The sequence below is a fragment of the Ictidomys tridecemlineatus genome, chromosome 5 (assembly GCF_052094955.1).
Source record: "Ictidomys tridecemlineatus isolate mIctTri1 chromosome 5, mIctTri1.hap1, whole genome shotgun sequence".
NCBI lineage: Eukaryota > Metazoa > Chordata > Mammalia > Rodentia > Sciuridae > Ictidomys > Ictidomys tridecemlineatus.
Genome location: NC_135481.1, coordinates 148,066,381 through 148,087,307, shown reverse-complemented (window position 1 = coordinate 148,087,307; position 20,927 = coordinate 148,066,381). Strand labels below are relative to the sequence as shown.

The window sequence follows — 20,927 nt, the reverse complement described above, 5'->3', positions numbered from 1 at the left end:
GGCTAAGTGGTGATCACAGGAGCTTTCAGGAAAGCATCATAATCAAATGATCTGAGTATAAAAGGCTTAAAATGGCTATAGTGATCCAGTGAGTTTATTTTGATGTGGTTGATAAAGAAATATTGCTGTTTCTGTAGTAATTACTAAAATTACAACTGATAACATTTTGTCATTTTTGTGTAATATTAGACAAAGAAAATCATCTCTAGATTACTTATAAATCCTAACAAAGTAAATGTTGTGTGAATAGTTGTTACACTATATTGTTTAGGAAATAATGACAAGAAAGCAAAGTCTGCACATGTTCTTTATAGGTGCTTTTTTTTCTTTAATAAGTATTTTGGGTTTCTGGGGGAAAAAATGAAAGAAAATCTCCAAGGATTTGTTCTCACTTTGACAAATGGTATGCTAAACTAATTACATTTGTTTGATATGCTGAGTTGCATAGAAGGTACTGTCAAATAAGAAGAGGAGCTTAACCTTTCTTAGGTTTCCTTTGTATAGGTAAATGATATTAATCTGAGTATTTCAGGAATTATAAGGAATTCCTAGAAATTTTCAGTGTCCTTGCTGTCTTTTTCTTAATTGATCTGTGTATTTAGCCTTACAAAGGAAGGAAGTTCTGACACATGCTGTAACCCAAAGGAACCTTCTGGACATTATGCCAAGTGAAATAAGCCAATCAAACAGGAACAGATACTGTGTGTTTCCACTTACATGATGTGCCTAGGGTATTAATTCAGAGAGAAAGAAAATAGACTTGTGATTTCCAGGGGCTGGGGAGGGAGCAACATGGAGTTTGGAAATGGATATATAGTTTTGGCTTGAGAAAGTGATAAGTTTGGGAGATTGATGGTGGAGATGGTTATATAATATTTAGAATGTACTTAATGACATTGAGCTGCACATGAACAAGTAGTAAATTTTGTTATGTCTTTTACCACAATAAAAAATGTACATACTATCACTGTACATCCACTAAGATTGAGATACTACTGTATACCCCCTAAAATGACTATAATAAAGAAGATAATATCAAACATTTATAAGAATATAGAAAATTTAGTCAGGTACAGTGGTACACACCTATAATACCAGCAATTTGAGGGGCCAAGACAGGAGAATTGTGAGTTCAAGGCCAGTCTCAGCAACTTGACAAGTCCCTCAGAAACTTAGACCCTGTCTCAAACTAAAAAAATTAAAAGGGTGGGTGAGTAGCTCAGTGGTAAATGCCCATGGATTCAATATCAAGTATCGTGTGGGGGGGTGGTATGTGTGTGTGTGGGTGGAGAGAGAGAGAGAGAATGAATATGAATTAATTTAGAACCTCAGACCCTGCTGGTGGGAATGTAAAATGGTGTAGCTTAGAAAAGAGTCAGGCATTTCTCAAACTGTTAAATGCAGAATTACATGTGATTCTACTCCTAAGTATATATCCAAGAAAAATGAAAACATTTATCCACAACAAACTTACACACAAATGTTCATGGTAGCATCATTCATAATATCCAAAATGTAGAAACCACCCAAATTTCTATCAAGTGATGAACGAATAGATAAAATGTGGTAAATCTATAATAGAATATTATTTTGGTCATACAAAGGAATGAAATAGAGAAATATGCTACAACTTGGATAAACCTTAAAACCATTAAGCTAATTGAAAGGAGCCAGACACAAACTACCATATATTATGTGATTCCAATTATATGGAATGTCCAGATTAGGCAAATCTATAGAATCAGAAAGTAGATTAGCAATTGCCTAGGGACCTGGAGGGATGGATGAGTCTTGAGGAATGACAGTTAAGGAGTATGAGTTTCTTTTGGGGGTGACAGAAATTAATATTAGATTGTGCTAGTGCTTTTGTAATTCTGAATATATTAACTTGTACTCCTTAAATGAGGGAACCGTATGTGAGGTATATCTTAATGAAACTGCTGAAAAGTAGATCCTCTTTTTACTAACGTGTGGCCTTGAGCAAGCCACATACTCTCACTGTGCCTCAGTTTCCTCATCTGTAAATGAGTCTGCTTAGGATCATTGTAAGGATCAAATAAGCTGAATTCTATCAAGGGTTTAGAACATTCCTGGGTACCCAGCAAGCTTTCAAAAAAAAAAAAAAAAAAAAGGTTAGCGGGTAGAATAAATAGAGAAACTGTTTTAGAAACATTTTTCAGCATATTTTAGTAAATGATTGAAATCTGTTTCTCCATCATCCATCCTCTCTCCTTCCCTCTAGCCTGCCTTCCTCTTTCTTGCCCCTGAACACAGGAAGCAACCGTAATGGCCCACGGGCCTTTACAGGAAAACGTGGACCAGACTCTAACCCTGGAAAATCACTCATCTCTGTTTTCAGAGTGTAACGGATACACTCAAGCCTAGAAATCATTTTGTTTTATTTTTATTTTTAATCGGAATTCAAGGCTGAAAGTTGTTTCTTTCAGTAGTCCTCATTGTTAACCATACAAAAGAGAACTTCATGCACCGCTGGGCCTCTCTGCAAGCAGAAATACCTGCTCCCAGAAAAACTCATATTCAGACCCGCTTGATGCGCTTCAGATTTTCATTTCCTCTTTTAAAAAACAAATATGTGAATAATATTACTTTTCAGGGAAATGTGTATGAGAACTCATAATTCTCAAGTTTTAAGTGGAGAGAGGCAGAGTTAAACCTTCACGTGCGGCTGTAAAGGGGCCCTGGTTCCCCTGGGAGAACATCACAGCCCAGCTCGTTAAGTTGGGGGTCCCACCTCCTCACCCCGCTCCTTCTTTGCAGACATCTGTTCAATAAAAGCAGCCATGTATCTTCAGAGACTATAAATGGCACATGTTAAAGTTGTTCTCATCACAGAATTGCTGGCTCCAGTTCGCCAGGAGAGGGAAGAGGGACTCAGTCTTGCACAGATGCAAGAGCCTGGTGCTGCCCAGCATTTGCCAGGGTATTGCGTGGGGGAGAGCCTGGGAGAATGGGCTCTTGGCGGGTCAGCTTCTGGCGCAGCACACCCAATAAACAAAGTTACAGGTGCCCTGGGAAAGGCCTTGTCACCCAAAGTAAAGTAAAATGTTTGCTTTCCCTTGGCTGGACAGTCACAGCCTAGTTCATACAAGCCCTGGGCCAGGGAGAAAGGGAAGGAGCTCATGTCCCCAGAATCTTCACTGTACCCATCATCTCCTGGATTCTTCACTTGCTATTTGTATCCAGACATCACAAATATGCTACTGCTCTGGCTGCTGCTTCAGTGCACAAGGAACTCAAAACTCAAAGAAGGTGAGAAGTCACACCAATTTAAAGGACTTAGTACTCACACAGAGGCCTCCGGCTCTGGTTCCTGTTCTTCTCATCTGAGCCATGCAAAGGTATTGAGAATTGGGGGAGGAAGGGCTTATAGTGAATTGCGCATCTCTGTTTGGGTTCAGAATATCCAGACAGACGTGCCTATTCCGTGGGGCTTTGGGGGCTTACAGCTCCACCTAACAGAGCTGATGCTCAGAGGGAGAGTAACAGTTAACCAGTTGGAGCAGTGGGAATTGGTCAGCCTGGTGGCACACTGGGCCTGCGCTGGCTGCTCGGTGGAGGTCATCTCCGTCATTCCACCAACAAGCCTGTGAGGTATGAGCTAGAACCGACATTTTTACAGAAAACAAAACAGGCTCAGGTACTGACGCACCCAAGTCACTCCCAGCTGGCAAATTGGAAGAGCAAGGACCTGAGTCTGCCAGACCCAGGGGCCAACAGAATTTGAGAATGTCTGACTTTAATACACAGGCATCTTTCAAAATCAGGCATATTTCACATGATAAGCTTGGTCTGGTGTACCCTGGATGGAAGTGTGATTACAGAAATAAAAAAAGAGCCCCAGGATTGGGGTGTAGAAGACCTAGCCACCTAATGACAGACAGACCTTGAGTCAATCTTGCTGTCACTCCAGGTCGGGGCCTCTGACTATGCAGGGAGGCCATCTGGCCTTATGCTGCCAGCGGCCTCTGGAAGTTTCAGTGGCATGAGAACAAGCCAGCAGGTAGGAAAGGTCCTGTGGACACGTGTGGGAAGAGTGACACCATGTGCCTTGGTGTCCCAGGGCTAGCCAGCAGGCCCAAGTGTAAGCTGACTCTGTCATACTCTGGGCAGAGAATCATTGAGAAGGGAGAGCTTAGCTCCATCTAGCTTTCCAAATCAGCCTGCCTGCATCTCCCTGAGACAGGAAGGGACAAGGTCACTCTTGAGGCCAGACACCTTTCAAGGTGCCATATCTAACAGGCCCAGGCCTGTCACCAAATCCCATGCAGGGACAGCAGCAGAGTACTCACCAAGGCTGAACCCCCTCTCCAGTATCCTCCCTTTTATGTGGTCCCAGGCCACCCTCCCCTGGTGGCCACCCCATGTCTCTGATATTGACCCTCAGGAGTCACTGTCTCTACTGTGTAGCCCTTGACAGCTTTTCCATATGACACCACCTATAATGAAGGGGTGGCCCTTTTAGATAGATGTCTGCATTGAAAGGAACCTGCCAGTGTGTTCTGTAGGGACTACTCCCCGCTTCCTCTGATCTCCATACTCCCCTCACCCACAGGTGTCCCTCCATGCTTCCCTTCTGCATGCCAGAGACATGACCAGAGGCTTCCAAGCCTCTGAGCCACTGCCTGTGGTTCCACACTGCACCCCCAGGCTCCAGGCTGTCCCTGCAGACCCTTCCCAACACCTTCAGCTGCCCAGTGCCGACCTAGCTTGATCTGTCAAAGCAGCTCCCACCCTCACCCACAACCAAGGCACCACCACGACCCTCAGGCCCAATGGAGCCTAAGCTTGACTCATTCCTCATCCTCTTCCCTGGCCCACATCCCCCAAGCCCCGTCACCTCCATCCGGTGGTAACCTTCCTTCAGTGCCTGTTTCCCCACTACCTCAGAGAAAGTCGCCATCTTGCCTGGAGGCACACAGTTAGTAGATGCACCCAAGAACTCTCTTCTTCCCACCCTACCCATAGGACCCGCAAGGGACCCGACACCCCCCAGCCCAGCGGTTGCTTCCTCACTCTGTCCTGATGTTCTGTAGACAAGCTCCCTCTGAGCACTGAGCACCGCCTCTTTGTTTGGCCAACTTCACTTTGACCTCCAGGACCCAACTTAAGCTCCGTGTCCTCTGCAGCACTCATCAGATGGTAAAAAAATCATCCACTTGTGTGTCCCCCCTCTTCTAAAGGCAGCACTTAACTGGGATTTGTGAAGGTGGGGACACTAACTTAGGGGCCCCGTGGTCAACACCCACTGTGAGGTACACACTATGTGCCAGGGGATCAGACATGCTTAGATCGAGTGAATTAACCCTCCCAGTGACTGTTCTGTGACCTGCCCTGCAACCTTCTGGGGCTGTTGACTTTATTCCTTTTTATGCTATGATATCTCATGTGAGGCCCATTTGATGCTGTGCCTAGAATTTACCAGTCTCTGTAACAGATACCCAGAGAATCACATATAGGCGTCTTGCTTCCTTACTTTGATTAATTGAGTGAACATAAGAACATTCCTGGCACAGATATTGGCACCAGTTAGGTGTGAAGCCGGAGCCAGATCCTTCCTTTTCACCCACTTTGGGGATGGATAAAGTCCACACAGATCCCACAGATAGACCACTTGTGAGCTCAGATTGTGTTGAAGTATAACATCTCACACTCTGTTAAGGTTTAATACTGTTATGTTGAAAATAAGTGACTAACAGTATCCTCTTTTTAGTTGTCTAGACATTTGAGAGTCACTGTGTATTCAACATAAAAGAACTGTGTCATAAGAATGTGACCCCTGGGCTGGGATTGTGGGTCAGTGGCAGAGCACTTGCCTCGAAAGTATGAGGCACTGGGTTCAATCCTAAGCACCACATAAAATAAATAAATAAAATAAAGGTATTTTGTCCATCTATAACTATATATATATATATATATATATATATATATATATATATATATGTAATTTTTTTTAAAAGAAGGTAACCCCTGTCAATATTTCTTGGTAACAGCCAAGTCACATCTCAGGAGACCTCTCAAGGCCTTTATGTAGTTTAAATCACAGCCAAATCAAGAGTGAATAAAAAGTAAACTTTGAATAGAAGCTGCAATTTCTCATTACCCTTATTGTGATGGGTCTGTGGTAGGTAGCCTAATGGTCCCAAAGATGTCCATATCCTAATCCCTAGGACCTATTAAAATGTTAGGTTACATGGCAAAGGGGAATTATGTTGAAGATGGAATTAATGTTGAATTGTAACTTCCAAAAGAGAGATGTTAAAGTCTAGCCCCCAGGATCTCATAATGTCATCTTAGTTGAAAATAAGGTCATTACAGATGGAATTCATAAAGAAGAGCTCATGCTAGATAGAGTCGGGCCCTTAATCCAGTGTGATTGGTGTCCTTGTAAGAAGATGGCCACGAGGGACACAGACACCCAGGAGCAACACCATGTGAACATGAAGACAGACACCCATGTTTCTGCAAACCAAGAAATGCTAAGGATCATGGGCCCTTAACAAGACCTAAGGCAATGGATACAGAATAGGTTCTCCATCAGAAAGATCCAATCCTGATGACAGACAGATTTGGACTTCTGGCCTCTAGAACTATGAAGAATATATTTTTCTAGGTTTAAGCCACCCAGTTTGTGATACCTTTTCTGGTAGCCTTAGCAAATGAATACAGGTGGCCAATCGACTGGCCTCCAAGGAGATTATTCTGGATTATCTAAGTGGATTCAGTGCAATCACAGGGGTCCTTGAAAGCAGAAGAGGAAGGTAGAAGAGAAGGTTGGAGTCATGAAGAAGACTCAGCCTGTCGCTGTTGAAAGTGAGTTCAAGGAAGGAGACCCAAGCCAAGAAATGAAGGCCATGTGTAAAAGTTAGAAAAGGCAGGAGGAAAGAGGTTCCTTCCTGGAGTCCCTAGAAGGAGCTAACATTTGCCCCAACACCTTGATTTTATTTTTTTTTATTTGTTCTTTTTAGATACACATGACAGTACAGAGTATTTTGACATATCATCCATACATGGAGTAGAGATTATTCTAATTAGGATCCCATTCTTGTGGTTGTACATGATGTGGAGTTTCACTGGTTGTGTATGCATGTATGAACATAGGAAAATTATGTCCAATTCGTTCTACTGCCTTTTCTATTCACATTCTTCCTCCCTTCCCGTCATTTCCCTTTATCTAATCCAATGAACTTCTGTTCCTCCCTCCACCCCCTTATTGTGTGTTAGCATCTTCATATCAGAAAGAACATTTGGCCTTTGTTTTTTTTGGGATTGCTTATTTCACTTAGCATGATGATCTCCAGTTCCATCCATTTATCAGCAAATGCCATAATTTCATTCTTCTTTATGGCTGAGTAATATTTCATTTTGTGTGTGTGTGTGTGTGTGTGTGTGTGTATAAAACATTTTCATTATCCATTCATCTGTTGAAGGGCACCTGTGTTGGTTACATAGCTTTGCTATTATGAATCGAGCTCCTATAAACATTAATGTGGCTGCATCACCATGGTATGCTGATTTTAAGTCCTTTAGGTATATGCTGAGGAATGAGATAACTGGGTCAAATGGTGGTTCCATTCCAAGATTTCTGAGGAATCTCCCTACTGCTTTCCAAAATGGTTGCATCAATTTGCAATCCCACTAGCAATGTATGAATATATCTTTTTCCCCCCCAAACCCTCACCAATATTTATTGTTACTTGTATGCTTGATAATTGCCATTCTGACGAGAGTGAGATAAATCTCAGAGTAGTTTTAATTTGCATTTCTTTAACTGCTAGAGATGCTGAACATTTTTATATATATTTGTTGGTCATTTGTATTTTTTTTCTTCTGAGAAATGCCTGTTTAGTTCCTTTGCCCATTTATTGTTTGGGGTTTTTTGGTTTGGGTTTTAGTTTTTTTGGTGTTTTTTAGTTTTTTAGTTCTTTGTATATCCTGGAGATTAATTCTCTGAGGTGCAGATGGCAAAAATCTTCTCCCATTCTGTAGGCCCTGTCTTTATGTTCTTGATCATTTCCTTTGTTGTGAAGAAGATTTTTGGTTTGATACCATCCCATTTATTGATTCTTGATTTTACAAGTCCTGCTGAGGAAGTCAATTCCTAAGTCAACATGATGGATAGTTGCTCCTACATTTTCTTCCAGTAAGTTCAGGATCTCTAATCTAATGCCTATGTCCTTGATCCACTTGGAGTTTAATGTTGTGCAGGGTGAGAGATAGGGGTTCACTTTCATTCGATTACATATGGATTTCTGGTTTTCCTAGCATCATTTGTTGAAGAGGCTATCTTTTCTCCAATGTATGCTTATGTCACTTTTGTGTGTGTATTGGTTTGCCTCTGTGTCTTCTGTTCTCTTCCATTGGTCTTATGTCTGTTTTGGTGCCAATACCATGCTGGTTATATTACTATAGCTCTGTAGTATCATTTGAGGTCTAGTATTGTGATGCTTCCTACTTCACTTTTCTCACTAAGGATTGCTTTGGCTCTTCTGGATCTCTTATTTGTCCAGGTGAATTTCATGATTGCTTTTTCTATTTCTATGAAGAATATTATTGGAATTTTAATAGAAATTGCATTAAATCTATTTAGCTCTTTTGGTTGTATGGCCATTTTGACAATATTAATTCTGCCTATCCAAGAACATGGGAGATCTTTCCATCTTCTAAGGTCTTCTTCAATTTCTTTCTTTAGTGTTCTATAGTTTTCATTGTAGAGGTCTTTCACATCTTTTGTTAGATTTATTCCTTTTTTTTTTTTGAGGCTATTGTGAATGGGATAGTTTTCCTAATTTCTCTTTCAGCTGATGCATCATTGGTATATAGGAACATAACTGATATGTGGATATTAATTTTATATCCTGCTTCTTTGCTGAATTCATTTTTGAGCTCTAGCAGCTTTCTGAATACCTTGATTTTAAACCAGCAAGATCTGAGACTTCTGATCTCTAGAATTTTTATCTCCATGTAAGATAATAAATCAATTTTGTTTTGAGCCATTAAATTTGTGGCAATTTTTTTAAGCAGGGAAAAAATAGAGAAGATTAGTGTCTCAAAGGTCACTGAGCTATCCAGTATATCTCATTAGCATATTTATAACTCAGAATACAGCCTCAGAATCCCTGCTCCAAAAATCTGAAATCCAAAATGCTATGTAGAATCCAAAACTTTTTGTGAATCAATATGATGCCACAAGTGGAAACTTTTATACCTGATCTCATGTGATGGGTATAAGTCAAAACCAGGTATACTCAAAATATTGAATAAAATTACCTTCAGGCTGTGTGAATGAGGAGTACGGGAAACAAATGAATTTTATGTTTTGACTTGGATCCAATATCTAAAATGTCTCGTGATTTATATGCAAATATTCCCAAATCCCAAACAGTCAGGAATCTGAACTACTTCTGGTTCTAGCAGTCTGGATAGGGACACTCACCCTGTTAGGCACAGGAACCGAGTCACTTGGACAGAAAGGGAGGAGATTCCATTCTAACCCCTTCAGAGTGATGGGAAAGACAGCCCAATTAGAGAACTGTTAACTATGCCTTCCTAAAGAATTACAGTTTCATGGCTCTTAAGAAGAAACCAAACTTGAAATCAAACTTGCTAACTCAAACTTGTCTTTCTTTCATCTCTCCAAACTAAAATGTTGCACCCATTAAACAGAAAACCCTCCTCACCCCACCCAGCCCCTGGCACCCACCATTCTTTCTACTTTTTCTCTCTCCAGGTTCCTTGAATGGGTGGAATCATGTGGTATTTGTCTTTTGGTCACATCATATTTGTGTGGGTGGAATCGTGTCATTTGGCTTATTTCCCTTAGCATACCATCTTCAAAGTCTGCCCGTGCCGTAGCCGGCATCAACATTCCCTTCCTTCCTTCCACTTTCCCCTTGGACTCTCTTTCCCCTCACACATGATTATCCAAGTCACTGATGGGGCAGAAGGTATAGGAGGTATCCAAGGGAGGGCTGCTAAGCCTCGCCCAGCAATTCCTCCATCACCCTGTGTGTCCCAGATGGGACCTGCCTGTGACAGGGAATCACTGCCCACATTCACTACAGCACAGGCCCTGGCCATGTGCCCAGCCATGGAAGTGCATCCTGTGACCAGTGGTGTGCACTCCCAGGGCTGGTGACATTCCCATGGGTAGGACATAAAGGTCCTACTTCTAAGGCTTATCCTAGGAAGCACAGTACATGCAAATGACAGGAGCAAATTCAAAGCTTCTTTTACACTTAGAGTCAACACAATAACACCCAAGTCTTGCCTTGAAGCCTGATGTTTATATTCTCAAAATTCAACACAAACGTGTAAGACAAAAGTGATCTGACTGGGGAGGTGGGGGGTGGTGGTTATGAGATGCAAAAGTAAGTAGGCAGGTGGGGATAGAGGTAACAGGGGTAACCTGGCTGCTTAGAAACAGAAATAGGGCAAAGGTGGGTGGCATTGATAAAGACGGCATCTCCATTTAAAGAGGTCACCTCCTCTCCTGGTGCTATCAGACTAAACCTGGGCCATTCTGTTCATTTGAAAACAGCAGCAACTGATTAGAAAATTACAATTAGGATGGAGAAATCAAGAATCCATCTTAATCTGAAAACCAGAACAAGGAGAAAGGTGTAGGAGTCACTTCAATTCTTTTTGTGTTGACATGAGAGACTCGCGTGCTGCCCTGGGAGTTCAGCATCGCCTACCTGGGAGATAATGGCTGCAAGCCTCACTAAAGGTCTGGGGCTGATGTGTGCCACATGCAGTTTATGGCAGTATGTCACTTGCGCTCACCACCACACCCCTCAGTAGGCTGTTGTCTCTGTCCCTCCCACTTACTGGAACTTCAAGAGCCGGAACTGGAGAGGAAGGGCCAGTTGGCACCACCCAGTGCCCACCCAAAGGCCCTGGGAGATGCTCAGCTGTTTCTAAGGGGTACAGTGGCACAGTGTGATGGCATGGCATGATCAGGTTTTGTTTCTGGTGGAACCAGGGCTACTTTTTCTGATGAAGGGGAATGGAATGAATACCTGTCCATCTCGCCATCTGTGGCTCCAGGCACTCTTGCCAAGTGCTGAGCTCCCAGGAGCTAGAAGTATTTGAGGAAGGACTAGAGAGTGGGCAAAGCTTAACAGCTCATCAGAGGACCAAGAAGGAGAGACATTCCCAAACTGGTCAGTTTTTCAACACCCTGAAGCTGACAGAGGTATAGACCCCAGATCATTGAAGCATTGGGCAGATAGAGGAAGTTTTAGAAGAATGCTTTAAAGTGCTGACCTCAGTAGTCACCTTCCCTGTGGCCTCAAGATGGCATCCTCAAAGACCCACTTTGGAGGTTCCACAGTCCCTAAGGCAGTGAGAACCTTGTTCTGGTGGATTCATGCAGAGAGACTGAAAAGACCTTTGTCAAAGATTGTATCAGTTAGCAAGGACTGCAGTAACAGACATTCCCAATATCTCAGTGTCTTAGAATAGTGTCATGTTGTCATGGCAGAGGGCAAGAAACAGAATCAGAGCCCAACTTAATGACTACATTCAAAGCAGGAGCTCTGTGGCCAGTACTTGCCGACTCACACCCCATTGAATAAAACATGTTCCATGATCCTTCTGAAAGGCTCTCCATGGTGTGGGGGGAGATAGCCTCTCTCCCCTATTACACGCCCCCTGTTTTAGTCAGCTTCTCACTGCTATGACTGAAGGACCTGACCAGAACAATTGAGGAGCAGGAAAGGTTTATTCAAGGGCTCACAGTTTCAGAGGTCTTAGGCCAGAGAAGGCCAGCTCCATTCTTGGAGCTCAAGGTGAGGCAGAACATCTATCAGGGGATTAATTCACTGATTGGGTTAAGACTCTCACAACCCAAGCATTTCTCCTCTGAACCTTCTTGCACTGTCTCTCGTGAGCTTTCGGGGGACACCTCACATCCAAACCATAACACTCCCTGTCTTTTCTCCCCTGCTCAGGTGGGTGGCAGGCCCATGGAGCCCCTGCTCAGCCACCTGTGAGAAGGGCATCCAGCATCGGGAGGTGACCTGTGTGTACCAGCTACAGAATGGCACACATGTCACCACACGGCCCCTCTACTGCCCGAGCCCCCGACCAACACCAGTGCAGAGCTGCGAAGGCCAGGACTGCCTGTCCATCTGGGAGGCATCAGAGTGGTCACAGGTGAGTGGCTGCACTTGTGGCTGGGACTGAAACCACCACAAGAGCCCCCAGCCCTCATCCCCAGGATGTAGTGTGGTACTTTTCTCTTCATGGTGTTTGTGATACATCTCCATGTGTCATGGTCTTTATCTGCTCCAGAGGAGCTCAAAGCTGTGTTCTGGCCCATATATTCTTAAATTCCATTTGAGATAACAACATGGCTTAAAGAAAACATGGATAACATGTTTGTGATGATGCACATGGCATCACAGTGAAAGTACTATTTGTTTCATTTCTTATGACAGTTCCCACCTAAAGATAAATAAATAGACACACACACACACACACACACACACACACACACACACACCCCAATTGACCTTTTAATTCTCCTTTGGGCCGTGTTTGAGCTCTAGTGTGGTCAAGTTGGGAAGCTGGTTTCAAAGACTTTCCTTTCATGCCACAGCAGTTTTGTAGATTGTGAGAGTTAGATGCTGGGAGGGACAGCTTTTGGTATGCAAGTTGGAGTTACAAATCTCACGCCATAAAACATTTTGGAAAGAGGTCAATTAAGCCTGAAGTTTTCCCTTTGAAAGTTGGTCCTGGAAATTCCATTTTATCTTGAAGGGTGTCATCTTCCAAAGCTTTGCATTGACTTTGCCTTAATGCTTTTGATTGTTTGGCTGTAAAACAAACAAAAAATAGCTAAATAAAGGGCAACCTTCCCTCAGGTCTTTCCACCAAAAGTGGTCTATGAAATTCAAAGAGGCTAGATCCAAGACAGTCTTCAGTGTGGAAAATATTTTTAAAGTTCCTTTGATTGCCAAACAGTTGGAATTTATTTTGAATAAAAAAGTATTCAGCCCATTTTTAATGAAGGAGAAGTCTACCATTGGCTGCTCTAAAACTGAGTTTAATCTTCAGACCAATCTTGAAATATACTCATTTAAAGACCTTTGCCCTTAACCCCTACTTTATAATATTTTAGGAAAAAGGGCTTAATTTTTTTTCTTTATATATACTTAGGTTTGTAAAGTTAACATCAAGAAAAATTTTCTTTGTTGGCCCTATTGGGGATTATATTCTACCACTGAGCTACATTCCCAACCCTTTTCAGAATTTTGAGATAGGAGCTTGCTAAGTTGCGCAGGTTGGCCTCAAACTTGCAATCCTCCTGCCTCAGCCTCTCAAGCAGCTAGGATTATAGGTGTCAGCCACCATGCCTGGCTGGAAATTTTTTTTTTCATATTTGCTGCCAGGATGGAGACAGGCACACAGCCACAGTTCCTTTCCCCAACCCCAGATGAGCCTTAGGGCTTTGACCACCGAGCTCCTAGTTCAAGCAAGATTTATGCTTTAATCTGATTGATAAGAGTCTGAATGGAAGATTTATTTTAATCTTATGTGGGGAAAAGGCCTCTTTACCAAAAGAACCAAGCCTGGAGTTATCAGTTATTAAAGCACTGAAGACCACTATATCTGGGAAAGGTGAGACAACTAGAGCAAGGCTTAAAGGAATTTCTTTATGATCATCTCTATATTAATGCCCCATCCTAATCCTGCACTAGTATCTGCACCAATCCATCTCATTCTGGCCCAGCCCCATGCAAGCAAAATGCTGCTTTCTTAACATGTGACGTGGAATCACATCCTTCCTCCACAAGTTCCTTATGAAGCTGGTATTTCTGCCCCTTCACTGTGGGCTGAAGCCCCTCCAGCCCTGGCCAGAAGCTGGCTTTCATTTCTTGTGGGAGAGTTTTTATTGAAATGATGGCTCTTATTCAACCAGCTTCATTGATCACCCTTACTAAATACTCCCTCCCCCAGCTCCTTCCCATCTTCATTTGGAGAATCAGATTTGCAGAAGGATGCCAAAGGTAATAAATGGATTCCTCCTATCCTCAGTTTTTAGGCTCAATCCTCAATGGGAAGCAGAAAGAGAGGCTGAGCTTCCCCTCCTAGGTCCCTTTAGAGGTGGCATCTGCCCATGGCACTGTCCTTCCACCAGGCCAGAGGCCCCCAGGGAGTGGGGTATTAGTCAGACTAAGGGGCCAAAGCCAGGTTTGCTAGAGAAATTATTTGGACACTCAGTGCTTGAAATTCAAGGTAAAGGGGCAAGAAACACAGAACAGAGTAAGCAGCTGCAGGACTGAAGGGGCAGGAATGGTGAGTGGCCTATTAGTTGCCAAGAAGCAAGTCATGTAGACTCTGGGGTCAGGGGAGTCCATGTGTCAAATGGTGGGGACAGAGTTGCTGAAATAATCAGAAAACATTGTCACACAGAGAAGCAGGGGCTATTCCTTCACTGCAGTGGCCCAGGGCTCCCTGAGGCAGCCCTCCTGGCCCAGGTGGTCCTGTGTGCGAAACCTGCCACGGACTGGCTCCTTGCACCAGAGGTCCCTTTAAACCAGTGCTTCTCCCCAACACCAATCCAAGTGTGTGTGTGCTGCCAGCTCCCCCAGGTGACAGCCCAGCCAGTTCTGAAGCTTGTATATTCTTTCTAAAACAAGCCAGTCTAAATTACTCTCAAAACCCATGGCAGCTTGAGAGAGAGAGAGAGAGAGAGAGAGAGAGAGAGAGAGAGAAAGCGCGCGAGAGAGAGCGCTATGTTAAATTCATAACAAAAAGGTAGGTAATATTGTAGAATAAATACTAATAACAGAAATATCAAGAATAATGTTTGCTCTTCATGTACTTTTATTTTAGCAGACGCAATGGAACTTTTTAAAAGTTGTCGCTTAAGAAAGTTGCTGCAGTAGCCTTGGCAAACTGAACAAGTATGAAGTTTCTTTAGCAGAATCCAGCCTGTAGACCACCATTTCCCTCAGTTAGGTGTCTGCATTCATGGTGGGGACAGGGCTTTTCAGGGAGACTACGCACTGGTCCACATACAGAAAATCGGATGGATAGCTCCCTGGCCTGCAGACTACGTCCCCTCTGCTTGCCGACCACTCATCACACTTGGCAGTTATGTCTCCCCAAGGTGACAGGTCAACTCTGCTGGGACTTCTTCCACTTTATTTGTGGAGAGCCATAAGTGCTATTGCCAGCCAGTGCACCACCCTGCCCCACAGAGGAGCATGCCAGGAGCAGGCTGCAGGCTCATCCCAGAGCTGCCCACCCTCCACACCCTGACATCTTGTCCTCTTTTCTGCTGGAGGAAATGGGGGCAGTCTTGAACTGAAGGCTTGCATATCACCCATCACCCTCAGGCCCTCCCACACTGTCTCCCAAGAAGTAAGCAAGCTACTTCCAGGAACACTCTTGTGTGACCACGTTTGGTGTCCTCACTTAAATATCCATTAGAACTGTCAGCAATGGACACCTGTTAACAAAAAAGTCACCTATGGCTTTTCTTGTCTGTCTCCTACTTCTCTTTCCTGCGTCAGGGTCTTTGCCATGTGTAGCAGGAGCCGGTGGCCTTGGACCTCATGCTGCCGGGGCCTCGCCTTGCTCCTGCTGGCTTGTCTCCTGCTCGTCCTCTGAGCCTGCGCACATTTGCCCTCTGAACTCACACAATGCCTTGGTCTTTTGGAGCTGATGACTGGCCACTAAATTCCATTCCCTTCTGGGCACCCCAAGTTCTTACAATTTCTGATTCCTGTGCCTCTCCCCCATCACCAGCCACCCAGCTGGGGTCCCAACTAGGACTAGGTGCCTAAGACTGAAGACCCTGTACTTTTTGAGGATAGAAACAGCATCTTCATCTTTGTGTCCCCACTCCAGGTCTGGCACAGAGTAGGGACTTCTTAGATGTTGATGGACTTAAACTGAATTGGTCTGGATTAAATGTCTGCATGGTATCTTGCAGTGCTCTGCCAACTGTGGTAAAGGGACACGGAAGCGAACTGTGACGTGCACCAACTCGCAAGGGAAATGCGATGCATCCACAAGGCCGAAAGCCGAGGAGGTGTGTGAGGACTACTCAGGCTGCTATGAGTGGAAGACGGGGGACTGGTCTAAGGTGAGGATGGCGCTCTGACATTCCCCTCCTGCTGCAACAGTCCAGGGGGCTCCAGTCAGGAGCTCAGTGTCCCATTGGGCCCAGTTCTACAGGGGTTCCCATCTAACCATGCAGATTCCCAACTCTGCACCTGCCAGTGGCCCTGCGTGCATCCTGCCTGCTGCTCCTGCAGGTGGATCAGCTCTCTGTGCTGGCTGGGAGCACCCACTGCTTTGTGAGCCTTTGGAAGGAAAATGAATACAGCAAAATGGGGGGTGCTCTGTCACCAGCCTGGCCGCCCTTTTCAGCATTCTGGCTGTGCCCCAGCATCCTGCTATGGGCCGGGCCTGGCCTCACAGCCTTCTGTCACAAGAGCCTTATAAATGTGTGGGAGGCTGGGTCGAAGCAGACACATAGGGGATACTTGGGCAAATGTCACTTCCATTCATTTCCAGGACCTTTGGGCAACAGCCTATAGGACACCAGGGCAGATAGGACAGGGGACAAGGAGGGTTCAACAGAGATTGAATGTTTTTCTGAGTGAAAAAGTCTTTGGTGTTGAACCCTTCATTTATTCATTCCCCTGGTGTCTTTGAATGACTCCCATTTACTGGAGACTGATGTCAGCATAAGAACCTTCCAGTAGGTTTTCTTTTCACAGCGACCATACGATGTCTAAGGCGAGCTCAGAATCTATTTATTCTTTTTAAATATTTCCTTGTGGTCTTAGCAACTGAAAAATATCTACTTGCTTCCCCGGGTCCCTCTTCATTCAAAGGTGGCTGACTGGTGACTGAAGAAGCTGTTGGTGTTTGTTTGGCGTATATAATATCGTCACCATTTTGGTACAAATTTTGGTAAAATTTCAGTATGAAAATCTGGCAACAGGGCCCCCGGTCAGTTCTGCTTTGTGGAAGGGAGAATGGTTTGTTCGTGGTGAAGCAAAACTTGTCAGAATCCAATCCCTTGTAGAAATGCCACCACCTCCCTGCCCAACACAAGTCAGAAAACAAAGCCCTCCAAACACTTCAAGTGCAAAAAAATAAAGTCAAATATCTTAGGTCCCACTTTACCTGCTATGCCAAAATCTAGATAACTGAATTTGGAGACCCAAAACACCTGCTTCTTATTTATTCCCTGTTCAAAAGACCTGACCAAGCAATAGAATCAAGGCCAACAGTCTGGCTTCCCCAAAACAAACACAGATGTCACACAGCGACATGGATGTAGATAGTGCTCATTAGGAAGCTTCCAGAACGAATCTGACGCTGGAGGAAAAACTTGACTCCAAGGCTTTCACAAAAGATACATGTGCTCTGGGCCGTGAGAACCAGAGTCATGGGATAGAGACATTGAGATCTGGCATGTAACTCTGTTCCACTTGAACTTCATAACCTCTCTGGCCCTCAGCATCTTTATCTCCAAGATGGAATTCATGAAGCCTGGTTCTGCCGGTTTCTCAGAGGTATTCAGAAGTTCCAGGGTGCTGGGATAAGTGACTAAGCCCTTTCATAACTAAGCTCATTTCCCTACCTCGAATCTCACCCAGTGTTCACACTGCTGTGGGCACAGTTCCCAGAACTAACCTGTTTTGATCTGACTCCAGTTTGTCTTGATTCCTTTTATAGAATGATCCTGAGAAATGTTCTCTATCCAAGCACATCTGGACCCAGCTTGAATCAAAGGGGCAAATGAAAAGTGGTCAATTCCTAGCCTGGGCCACAAATGCCCATCCTGGGTTGGGGTATTTGGCATTTGTTTCCTCTGTGCCTCATGCTACCATTTACCTGCTATGCCAAAATCTAGATAACTGAATTTGGAGACCCAAAACACCTGCTTCTTTCCAGCCAGGGTTGTCACTCCTGTTGTACAGAAGAGGAAACAGAGGCTCAGAGTGGCTAAACCACTTGCCCGCACTCCTCTGGCAGAGCCCCTATTCCTGGATCCCTATGCAGTGCTCAAAACACATGTTAGAAACAGAACAAGAAGGGCTCTGGGAGTCCCAGGGTTGGTGCCTCTGAGCCTCGGGGAGCCCTGCAGATGGTTGTCGACCAGCCAGTGTCTGAGCTTCTCCAGCTGAACCCCTCTGGTTTTGAGGACTAGGGAGACACTTGTTTTCTTAAGTACTTTGAACCTCCTGGTGTAAGCAGCAGCCAGACACCAGAGGGTGAATGGAAATGGCACATGCAAAGCGCAGCGCAGTCTGCTGGGAGCTCCTGCTCTGCAGGGCTCCCTCCCTAGTTGTGCTCTGCGTTAAGAACAAGGAGGAGCCATAGGATGTCAAGACCACCCCCACATCTTGGCCACTTAGATGGGGCTGTCATCCCATGGGCTGGGTGTGTGCTGAGCATGGTGTGTGTGTGCGTGGAAGCCAGCTGTTCCATCCCAGCCAGCAGCAGGTCTGGCCAGAGCAGCGGCTCAGCTTAGAGTGGTGCTGTTGAACAGCCACCCAGCGCCGGCGCTCAGGGAGGGAAACTTGGTTCTGCTGTGCAGAAGAGAACTGCAAGGGATGTGCGGCTGGAGGTCTGTGTGTGTGGTATGCAGGGAGCGAGCTGGCAGGGTGGGGGCATAGAAGCCCACCAAGAGACCCCCACCCCAACTGTCCACCCCACCCCCCTGCCATCACTGGGGTGGGGTGGGGAGTGTGCCCTCGGTCTTTCTCTCCGTGTCTTCTCTGGAGAAAAGACTTTAGCTCCCTGAGGGGCCCCGGATCCTCACTCCCCTTGGCCGTGGAGGCCAGTAGGAGCAGATTCCATGGGATGCATCTTGCCCTGGCGTTTTTGCTCATTTGGACTGTTTGGATCTGCTCTCAGGTTTCTGGTCATCTCTGCTGTCCAGTTTTGCAGATGGTGTCACTGTTGTGCTCATGGGGTTCTCTGTGTTTGTAAACAATCGCCACAGACCAACATCTAAACCTCCATTCATACTAGACTCTGAAGACAGCTAACGTACTCCCTGAAAGGAAAGTAGATAGAAGGCTAGGGCTCAGAGCCATCAGTGGTCCTTGAATCTGGAGAATGTTTACCCCGTCCTCATGGCCAGGAGGAAACCAGGTCAAGCAGCCAGTGCAGAAAGTGTTGGGCCAGACAGGTACCCAGCAGACTGTGCCGTGATGGAGGGAGCTTAGAAGGTCTGCTTTCCAGCCAGGGAAGCTTTGACACCTCCCATCCACGCACCCTCTTGTCACTTTGCCCCATAGTGCTATTGAGAAAGATGAGCTTGTTTCCGGGAGGTGATGCGCAGGCCAGTCCAGGCCCATGCACGGGAACCATTCTACCTGGGTGAGAGCTTTTGGGAACAGCAGAGCTCCTCAGTGCTCAGAGCCATGGTGAGGCAGGCTAGGCTCCCAGGGACTATGTGGCTCCCTCCCTGGTGTCCTGAGCACAGCTAATAGTCAAACCCTAACTAGTGGCCCATAGGAGGGTCGGTCACGCTTCATATTCCCACGCCTGCTGAGGGCATTACAATTGTTCTGGGTGTTTGGAGAATGACCTGCAGCTGCCTGCCCTCCAAGGATGTTAGCACTTTTCAGAAAACAATGCAAATCATTGTTTGTAGCCACTGAATGGGTCTATGTATTCTACCCGGGTGGTGGTTGGGAGTTAAACTGAAAGAGGAGGAAAATTCATTTCTTTCTAGAAGAGCGTGACTTCTAATCAAAAGTCGAAATGTCTCAGATCTAAGACCAGAAACATTTGTCACCATTGGATTGATGAGATTTTTTTTCCCCATGAGAAATAAACTATTCCAGAGGAATTATAATGGGATGATGTTTTTAACGAAAATTGATGATTCTCTATGTTAAGAATTCGTGCTTCCCGGTGTGAACAGATCAAAATGGCCATTGATCTCCTGGTGTCAGTGGAGGTCTGGGGAAGGGGCTGGTCTGACAAGCCCTGGAGTACTCATCTGACTCCAGCTTCCTTCTCTCTGTCAGTCAGAGATGACAGTAACTCCCAGAGGCCTTGAGAAGATCAAATGACCCAATATGTGTGCAAGTACCTGTGAGCCCTGAGAGGAAGTCAGGGAGGGCTGATCCTTCTTCAAGCTCACAGAAATGTTGTTACAGTCTGTGATGTTTGCCATGGCTTTAGAATTTACTAAGCACTTTCACCCCTATGATCCACTTGACCCTCACAACTGCCTCTTACCATTTGGCAAATGAGGAAACTGAGGCTCAGAGTGGTGATGTGGCTTTTTTCCCCAGGGTCACACAACTAAAAAGTGACGTGCCTTCTGGTTTGTCATTCAGTTTTCTTTCAATGCACAATGTCCGAAGGTTGTCTTAATTTGAAGCAAGAAACTGAACAATAAGATGGCTTCAGCTCTATCAAAGGCAGAGACTCGGCATAAAATCAAGTATCTCCCTGGTCTCCACACCACCCATCCAAACCTACCCCAAAGGCTTTGTATCAGTCATTTGTCCTTTAGCACAATTGTTGTTTCTATATGAGGAGATCCTGCACATTAAGTCTTCCCTTAATCACAAAATTAAAAGTCAAATCCTTATTAAAGGAAATTGGTACATCCAAGAGCAAGTCAGGACACTGGGGCCCTCTTCTGGGATGTGGCAAACCATACCATGGAGCCAGGAAGCCAGCCCTCTGCACTGGGACAGAAATAAAGAAATCCTTGGTTAAATATAGTACCCGTGGGAGCATGAGCAGCTAGTGGGAGAAGGATTATCAAAATTCAGTGCTCTATGGACGGGGCAGGAGGTGAGAGGACAGGTACCTTTGGTATGGAATACACAGGAGCAAACAGAGCCTGCCACAGTGTTAGGGAAAAGCTGAAGCCCCAGTCACTGCTCAGTGAAGAGAAGTGAGCT

General features: G+C 45.0%; 1 protein-coding gene across 1 annotated transcript in view; it reads left to right on the top strand.

The window, feature by feature from the left end:
* The window catches only part of Adamts17 (ADAM metallopeptidase with thrombospondin type 1 motif 17), a 347,529-nt gene that overhangs the window by 314,429 nt on the left and 12,173 nt on the right, over positions 1-20,927 (top strand). Inside the window, exons 20-21 of the mRNA XM_078051258.1 lie at positions 11,973-12,177; positions 15,968-16,120. Coding sequence (XP_077907384.1) covers positions 11,973-12,177; positions 15,968-16,120 — 358 coding nt within the window. The remainder of the gene's footprint in view (positions 1-11,972; positions 12,178-15,967; positions 16,121-20,927) is intronic.